This window comes from Gigantopelta aegis, chromosome 6 (genome assembly GCF_016097555.1).
Source record: "Gigantopelta aegis isolate Gae_Host chromosome 6, Gae_host_genome, whole genome shotgun sequence".
In the NCBI taxonomy this organism is placed as follows: Eukaryota; Metazoa; Mollusca; class Gastropoda; order Neomphalida; family Peltospiridae; genus Gigantopelta; species Gigantopelta aegis.
In genome coordinates, this window is record NC_054704.1 from 49,427,594 (window position 1) to 49,437,593 (window position 10,000).

The window sequence follows — 10,000 nt, forward strand, 5'->3', positions numbered from 1 at the left end:
ACATTTTGTACTGAAAAAAGTAAGTCATCCATGTAGATAGATCGACAAGATATGGTAAAAGTATGCTCCAGTATAATTAAAATTCATACATGCCGAAGAGTCTGGGCTTTCTGCACAGGGCATGTCCATTGAAGAACAAAAATAACGGGCCCTAAAATTAAGAATATTCAGTAATATAGAAGACAAGAGTAAAATAATGAGACATGCGAATAGACCTTGTTTCAGTAATATAGAAGACAAGAGTAAAATAATGAGACACGTGAATAGACCTTGCTAATTTTTATTGCAGAGCAAATGAAGTATGATCTTATTGGCCATTCCAATGTTTTGTTTTGTGTGTCCAGATAATATTTCAGTCAAGCAATTAAAGAGATTTTCATATTTCTCAGTCTAAAATTCCTTTCACTGTGAGACATTGGCCTAGTTCATTGGCTACCATAATCGTATGGTCCAATTTGGCTCTGACCTGCTTTTATTGTAGGCTAATCCTCATATTGAATGTACTGCTCTTGTGTATAACTAGATGTTGTTTCAAGCCAGTTATTCGAGTTAAAATTAGTTTATGACATTATTTGTCTGATGTGGTTTTATTGCAAAATTATTAATAGTTTTAAAATTACCATTATAATAAATATCATTACGTTAGGTACATATAATCAGTTCAAGTTATTATCTTTTTAATAGGTTTATACATCAGACAAATGAAATTGACATTTAGTGGTTTTAAATACTGTATTATATAGTTTTTCTTTTGAGATATTTTTCTAGAAAAAGAAAACCCAGTATAGATATTAAGAATTTTCTTTAGCAAAATGCAGTTGACAGTCATTTGAATTACCGTATGCGCATAATAAAATTGAACAACTGATAATGATGTTAGCACTTTATGTTTTAAATTCTGACAAGCAAGTTTAAATTGTAATTGACAAATCAGCAAGAACATGAATACCAAATGAAGTTCCCTTATGATCAATATGTGTAATATATCATGTATCTGAAAATAACATATTGTTTTCAGTTCCGATGCCATCGTCTAGTCTGACAATTGGAACTATTAGTGGAATAGCAGCAGGTTGTTTGATTGCAGTAATTGTGCTTGTCATACTCGGAGTTCTTCTAATGAGAAGGTAAAAACATAACACGAAAATATGTTATGAATCACTTTCATATATATGGTCTAATGTGTAGGTCCAGGAATTCATTCAGATGAAGGTAAAAACACAACAAGAAAATATGTTATGAATCACTTTCATATATATGGTCTAATGTGTAGGTCCAGGAATTAATTCAGATAAAGGTAAAAACATAACAAGAAAATATGTTATGAATCACTTTCATATATATGGTCTAATGTGTAGGTCCAGGAATTAATTCAGATAAAGGTAAACATAACACAAAAATATGTTATGAATCACTTTAATATATATGGTCTAATGTGTAGGTCCAGGAATTAATTCAGATGAAGGCAAAAACATAACACGAAGATATGTTATGAATCACTTTAATATATATGGTCTAATGTGTAGGTCCAGGAATTAATTCAGATGAAAGAAGCGTCATATCTAGAAGAGGGGGTTGGAGAGGTTTTGAATTTGTAAATATTTGTTGGTCTACCTGGGAAAACCATAAATCGTTGTACCCTAATTCTGTTTGTACTGCCCCGTGCCTAGTTATTTTAGACAGAATACTGCTCGTGTTATGAGTACCTCAAGGGCCACACGCTGTTTTCAAACAAAATACATTTCTGGTCTCTGGTCAGCGCACCTCGTCAATTTTGACATTTTTTTTAATTTCTCGCGTTATGACGTCGAGTTTTGCTGGGCTTTTCTTGCTAAGACGTAAACACTACATTTGGAGCCAAAATGCCATCGCGCATGAACTACGACGTGCATTCTGATTTTAATTTGAATATGCCCCTTATTTTGGTATCAAATATGCCCACCTATTCTGTGAAATCCATGCTTTAAAAAGAGAGAGAAAAAAAGGCGCATTGCCGCATCAAGTCTAAAAACTTTGGTCTGACCATAAACCGATTCTTTTTTTCTTCTTTTTGTTTTGCCTTACTTACTAATATTTCAGTTTATCTCCCCAATTGACAATTCATACAACATTACTGAAATAAATACCTATTTAATGATTTTTAATGAATAATACCAGTACATTAATAATTATAGGATACATAAGAATAAGACTATAAAACAATTAGGAAAAGCTCAGCTAAGCTACTCAGTTATCACCAGTGAAGTCCTGAAAATTACATTTAATGACATCCCTTTAACATGTGGAATGAAAGACTGCATATTACAGTTTTATCATAATTAATAAATTAAATTAAAATTACAATTATTTTTCAGACTGAGAAACACAGCCAAGGAAAACTCATCAAATGAAATCGCGGTACTACCGAACAGGGAAGAACAATCAAAAAGTAAGTCAATTCTAAAGTAATACATGTGTGTATTGTTATATTTCAGTAGAAAGTATTTAATAACATATTTAAAGCACGTGTGTAATGCTATATTTCACTAGAAAGCATTTAATAACAAATTTAAAGCACGTGTGTATTGCTATATTTCACTAGAAAGTATTTAATAACAAAGTTAAAGTATTACAGACAAAGTTTAAAATATACGAGTTGATGAAATTAAAATATCAGGAATACACAAATATCCTGAGTAATATCTTAAAGTTTTATATGAAAGAGGTACAATTTAATGAGTTGATAAACCATTTAAATTTGTAGATAGTTTGTGAGTGATACCCTATGTTATCTATTACGATTTTTGGCCATTTTAAGGCATTCTCTTAGCAAATGGCAGGCCACTTTTTGTTCTTACAATTAATCTTATTAATTTTAACTCACGTTATCAGGTATGTTGATTCAGGATTTCATACTGAAGAGATAGCGTATCCTATTTTTAATAGTTAGGTTAACAATAATTAAAAGTTAAATTATAGTAATTTGTAATCTTTTATACAAATAAGTAAAACATTCAATAAAATGTCATAAGAATATTACTTTCTTGTGGAAAAATTAACCAAAACCTTAATAAAAATTAGAGGCAGGTGTGAAAACGATGTAAATAAATTCCCTTAAAACAATGGCTGAGAAGTGAAATGAACGTGGTCTTGTTTTCATTCCAGGTGTTACCAATATGTATTCAAATGTTGGCTTTGATAAAGATGATGTGCCAGATGTGGACAACACCTATATGGTTATGGGTATTGAAGACAACCACAACGAGTACTACAATGTCAACTGCTTACCTGTAGCTACAGGAATTGAAGTTGGCAAGCTGGCTGCAATCTTTGCCAAAACATCGGAAGAAGACTTTTTAAAAGAATTTAATGTAAGATATAATCTGTGCTTAGTACTTTCAACAGTGTGGTCTTTTTAAAAAAATATTTTATTTTTTATTTTTTTTATGACCGGCCTTGGTGGCGTCGTGGTTAGGCCATCGGTCTACAGGCTGGTAGGTACTGGGTTCGGATCCCAGTCGATGCATGGGAGATTTAATCCAGATACCAACTCCAAATCCTGAGTGAGTGCTCCGAAAGGCTCAATGGGTAGGTGTAGACCACTTGCACCGACCAGTGATCCATAATTGGTTCAACAAAGGCCATGGTTTGTGATATCTTGCCTGTGGGAAATGCAAATAAAAGATCCCTTGCTGCCTGTCGTAAAAGAGTAGCCTATGTGGCGACAGCGGCTTTCCTCTAAAAACAGTGTCAGAATGACCATATGTTTGACGTCCCATAGCCAATGATAACATAAAAAAATCAATGTGCCCTAGTGGCGTCGTTAAATAAAACAAACTTTACTTTTTTGTATTTATTGTAATATATACTCTTCAAAAAAAGGGGAACTCTAATAAGAATTTACAATTGTCAAAATTGTAAGGTATATTAGCTGTGGGGAATGGTTATATGATAATAGTGAATTAACTGGGCAAACATTACAATCGGTAGTTCAGTATTACAGTAGGTTTTATGACCATCAAAGATCTTGAAGGACGATTGGGGTCAGAAGTGAAATTTGAAAGTTGACGTTTATTATCAGTAAATCGCAAATTCAAACAATAAAAATGACTAAAAACAAAACAGTACCAACTGTATGATCAACAGAATGAAAAAGATTGACAGAAATAATGTTCCACAGTCATTAATGGACCTTCCTGGAAATTGTCAAACTCGAGAATGACACCCCACGCACGTGTACGGGGCAACTGCGTGATGCATGTGCAAACTATGGAATGTGTTTCGGTGTGTAGATAAACAGACCTGAACGTTCTTTACTAGGATGTCTGTGGTCAAAACGTATGTTCGGTCTAATAGTTGATATTAACATTAATATTTCAGGTTCCCCTACTTTTTTTGAAGAATATATATATATAGATAGAAAGATAGATAGATAGATGCATACATACATACATACATACATACATACACACACACACACACACACACACACACACACACACACACACACACATATATATATATATATATATATATATATATACAGTGGACTCTGTCTAAACCGGATTCTGTGTAATCTGGATCTCTGCGTAAACCGGTCCATTTCTAAAGTCCCGTTCAGCTACCGTTTATCTCTTAGGTATAAATCTCTGCCTAATCCGTACTCTGTCTACTCCGGACTCCGGATCAAAAATCAAGAACGAAAGAACCGTTCATGCATTAATTACCTCTGTCTACACCGGATTGGGATTTGACTGAACGACGGGCTGATTAATTAGTTGAACAATGATCGTCAACTGCCAAGTAATCAGGACGCCAAATACAAAATGTAATCGCACACGTGTGAAGTTTACTCTTATTGCGGTAGGTTGTTAGATCAATCGGATTAATATTAATGTGTGTGTTGATACCTAACTGATTTCACTCTTATGAATTCGGCGAGTTATACTTGTCAACCTAACGCATGTATAAATAGGTGCGAATCGCTCGTATATTTTTAACCCTTTGTATAAACACTTTTTAACTTCCTTGTAAATAAAGTTTATTTAACCATTAATTAGTATTTTTATCTAATCATTTGTATAAATGTTTTTAATTTTAAGTTGTTTTTTTTTTTACTAACACTCTCCCCACCCCTCTCGTTGTGAGCACAGTTTCTGACCCTAGTCAGAAATCGTGCTCGCAACGAGCGTGCTTGAACATTAAATTGATATAAGCAGGTTAATTCCCGACATCTGACCTGACAGTCATTTGTGGGCATACATACACACATACGTATATTTTGTGTTATCTTATTTCATTTATAATGGCGGAACGACCCCAAAAACGACAACGTATCGTACTTTCGTTAGAAACTAAAATCAAATTAATACAAGAATTTGATTCAAATCTACAGTCAAAACATGGGATCAAATGTCATTGTCGATCATTCAAGAACCATAACTCTGGGTGAACTCTGTCTAAACCGGTCCTCTATGTAAACCGGACTATTTCGACGGTACGAAGTGAGTCCGGTTTAGACAGAGTCCACTGTATATATATATATATATATATATATATATATATATATATATATATATATATATATATATATATATATATATATATATATATTATAATAGATTTTTATTTCAGATCAGAGATCCATAGAACATATATAAACATCACATACAAAACTGATTACATAATATACAGCAGCTTGTGCCAGCGATTTACACATACAGATTTGACGTACACAGTTGTACACCGCAGGTGGGCAAGTAGGTCGTTTGAAGTTGTTTCGATTCTGCTCTTTTACTCGATGACTGACAAACATCTTGCTGGCACTGTATGGTCGTCGTTGTCCGATCATCCATCGGTATGCATTATTATAACATATGTTAAGATCCTTCATGGTATCCTGTGTAAATTTCACCCATAATGCACCAGCGTACAAATTACTACAATAACTCACAAAAACTTGTGTTTTAACAGATTCTGAACATTTTGCAAATCGCTGCAACAACATGTTTGCACGTACACAAAGGGCTCTATACTGTCGTTTAATGTCTTTATCGTCTATATATATATATATATATATATATATATATATATATATATATATATATATATATATATATATATATAAAAAATTAACGACACCACTGGAGCACATTGATTTATTAATCATCGGCTAATGGATGTCAAACATTTGGTAATTTTGACATATAGTCTTAGAGAGGAAACCCGCTACATTTTTTCATTAGTAGCAAGGGATCTGTTATATACACCATGTCATAGACAGGATAGCACATACCACAGCATTTGATGTACCAGTCATGGAACGAGAAATAACTCAATGGACCCGCCGACTGGGATTAATATATATATACTGAACAAAATAAGAAACTTCCGCTAACTTTGCTTGAACATAACTTGATGAAAACAAACCGGGGGAATAATTGTTATATATGCGTTTAAAGAGTGTTCCATGATGCATCGTTTGGTGCAAAAATCACGGCCATAGGTTAACAGAAACTGGGAGAAATTTTGACCAAGTGTGGTAGGGTTTAAAAATAAAAACACCCACTTAATAACTGGTATGACCACCTCTTGAATTGACCACTGCAGTGCATCGCAGGCGCATAGAATTGACTAACGTGTTGATTTCTGCCTGTGGAATATTGTTCCATTCCTGAATGAGCGCTTGACGAAGTTCGTTGACGTTAGCGGGTGGGTTGGGACGACGCCTCAATCGTCTGTCCAGACTATCCCAGACATGCTCGATGGGGTTGAGATCAGGACTTTTAGCGGGCCAGTCATCAATGAAATCAATGTTATTTGTCCTAAGAAAATTTACAGTGTCTCTAGCTGTATGAGATGTGGCATTATCATGCTGAAAAATCGAGATGTTGGCGTTGTTATAGAACAGAGGAATGACGTGATGAGCGAGAATGTCATCGCGGTAACGTTGAGCATTTAAATTGCCACTAGTGGTGAACGATAACCATGGGCAATGGCTGCCCAGACCATGACAGAACCCCCACCCCCAAAACGATCTCGTTCAAGAACACAACAGTCAGCATAGCGTTCATTTCTCCAACGGTAGACGCGCACCCTGCCATCACCACGTTGTAAAGAAAATCGGGATTCATCCGAAAAAAGAACGGTATTCCAGCGTCGCCGTATCCAACGAGTGTGTACACGTGCCCAGTTAAGACGATTTAGACGATGACGTTGCGTTAAAACGCATACGACGTAAGGACGTCGTGCATGTAAACCGTTCTCCCGCAGACGATTACGAACAGTTTGCCCACTGATTCGGTTATTGTGAAGCCCAGGTGTGTTAGCAGCAGTAGCAGTGGCAGTTTGGAATCGATTGCGCAAATGCGTGTTCATGATATAGCGGTCTTGACCACGTGTTGTAACACGCGGACGTCCACGAGGTGGCAAGTCGTTGGTGCTTCCTGTCGTTCGAAATCTTACGCGAAGATTTCGTATCGCTCGACTTGAACTCCCAACATGCCTTGCAACGTCTTCTGTCGACATGCCAGCATCAAGCATGCCAATCGCCCGTTCGCGTAAATTATTGGGTATTCTTGGCATACTAAAAATGCTACAATGTAAAAAACGTTAAATTTTTTTTTACAAATTTTGAAGCGTTTTCGTTCACTTGACAACAATGTCATTAAGACAAGTAAAAAAATTGACCGAATACTACACGGAACATGTCGAACCATGCATGCATGTGCAAATTGAATTTCACGTTGTCGACGATTAACAGTGCAAAAATAATCGATAAAATTCATGAATCCTGATAATACAGCTCAAGGCTAATACTACCTATATAATTTCATTACACAATGAATTCTTTAACACAACAAATACTATATGTACAAATCGGAAGTTTCTTTTTTTGTTCAGTATATATGTATATAGTCAAACGTCCATAACTCAACCTTCGATCTCTCGAAAATTTCGATCTCTTGACTTGAAGCGACGGTCCCGGCCGAATTGCTATACAAACTAGTAATAACGACCTTCGAAAACTCAAACTTCGAACACTCGATAACCTCGATCTCTCGACATAGTTCTTTAGTCCCGCCATCAAGATTTAATTGTTTATGAACCTCAAAACCTCGACGCGTGTGGATTGATCAAACTGTCGTTGCTGCCCGTAGAACTATGTATTCGTGTATCGGAACACCCAAACGACGATGATATATGTAGCTCGGAAAATAGATTACCGTTAATGAACGAAAGGTTACGTAAATGGGCACCCGAGCAGTGTACCGAATTCATTAACAAAATTGACCTGGACTCACTTGTAAACATTTCCGAAATCCTCGACGACCAATCTGTCAATATCAAAGCACGTGTGAACCAGACCGTCGACGCAATGAAAAACCTATTTTTAGACGCGGCGGCATCCACTTTTTGGAAATCCCGAGCACGGCACGCAAATCAGCCTTCGTACACTAAACGTAAACGATTACTATTTGTAAAATCCCACAGGTGCCGACTTCTCCGTTGTAATTACCATCAGGCAAAGAAAGTATATACAAATAATAGAACTTTAGAACATAAACGTAGTCTGCTTAATGCAAGTAAATCATATAAAAAATGCTTAACAACTGAACAGTCCGCTCAGAAATTTAAAATTGAAAAGCAAATGAGAAATCTGAGAGTAAACGAACCCAAAGCTTTTTATAAAATCCTTAAACCTGAGAAACAGGAGAAAAACCTAATGCCCATAGAAGATTTTTTTAATTTTTATAAAAACCTCAATGAAGGAGAGCCGCCTGAATCTGATCACAATAACGAATTAAATCTTGACGATATCGATATAAATAACGATAATGTCTTGAACGGAAAAATTAAAGAAGGCGAAATAAGAAATGCAATTAAACAACTGAAAAATGGCAAAGCAACTGGAATAGATAACATTGTAAACGAGTATATAAAATCTTCTATCGATCTGATGATCCCGATCTACGTTAAACTATTTAACTTTATGCTAGACCATAGTATTTTTCCTAATGAATGGTTAATAGGAATTATTAAACCGATTTTTAAAAATAAAGGAACCCGACTGATGCCTGAAAACTACAGACCAATAACGTTGTTATGCTGCTGTTCTAAATTATTTACCACAATTTTAAACATAAGACTAAATTCATTTATTGACGAGCATAGCATATTGAGCGAATCCCAAACAGCATTCAGAAAAGGCTATTCTACTACCGACCATCTATTTAGTATTCACTCTTTAATAGAAATTTTTAAAAATAGGAAAAAGAAAATATACTGTGCTTTTATCGATTTTCAAAAGGCCTTTAATATGATCCCCAGAACCTGCTTGTGGCAAAAATTATTAGACAATAATATAAATGGAAAATGTTTCAAAATTATCCACCAAATGTGTCAAGGTATTAAATCTTGCATTTGCACTAACAATATATACTCGGAACTATTCTCATGTAACATCGCCGTGCGTCAAGGTTAACATTTTTCACCCGTCCTATTTTCTTTACACTTAAATGACCAGGAAACGTATCTTCTTAGCCAAAACTGCATTGGAATCTCTCCTGTTATCGATGATCTCGATATGTTTCTTGAAGCTGGAATTTGTCTACTCACTTTGTGCCTTCTTTACTAAGTCTCGAAAAACATTTCTAAAACAATATTATTATGTGAACCCCAGTACCCTAAAATTTAAAGAGTTAATGACTAGTAATAAAATGGGTGTCCTAAGAAAAGTCAGCAAATTAATCAAAGAAATTAATGATAAATTTAAAAGACCATAGCTATTTGTATCAACATATACCACATCACTCGAGTTAAATATGCTTTATTATTATATCACAGATATCCCTATTTTAATAAATCGAAATATACTAGTGCATGTGTAACAAATTATATAATGAACTTCAATTATTCTACTATACCTAACATTATTGCCTTATTGTATATGTGTATTTTTGTTATGTCCACTCGTTGCATTTCTGTATACATGTATTTATATAATTTAACTATTCATATA

At 34.8% G+C, this 10,000-nt stretch overlaps 1 protein-coding gene across 1 annotated transcript in view; it reads left to right on the forward strand.

The window, feature by feature from the left end:
- LOC121374591 (receptor-type tyrosine-protein phosphatase epsilon-like) overlaps positions 1–10,000 on the forward strand; it is a 43,851-nt gene that overhangs the window by 17,202 nt on the left and 16,649 nt on the right. The window contains exons 6-8 of the mRNA XM_041501697.1: positions 1,019–1,127; positions 2,355–2,428; positions 3,145–3,350. Of these exons, the coding sequence (XP_041357631.1) occupies positions 1,019–1,127; positions 2,355–2,428; positions 3,145–3,350 (389 nt within the window). The remainder of the gene's footprint in view (positions 1–1,018; positions 1,128–2,354; positions 2,429–3,144; positions 3,351–10,000) is intronic.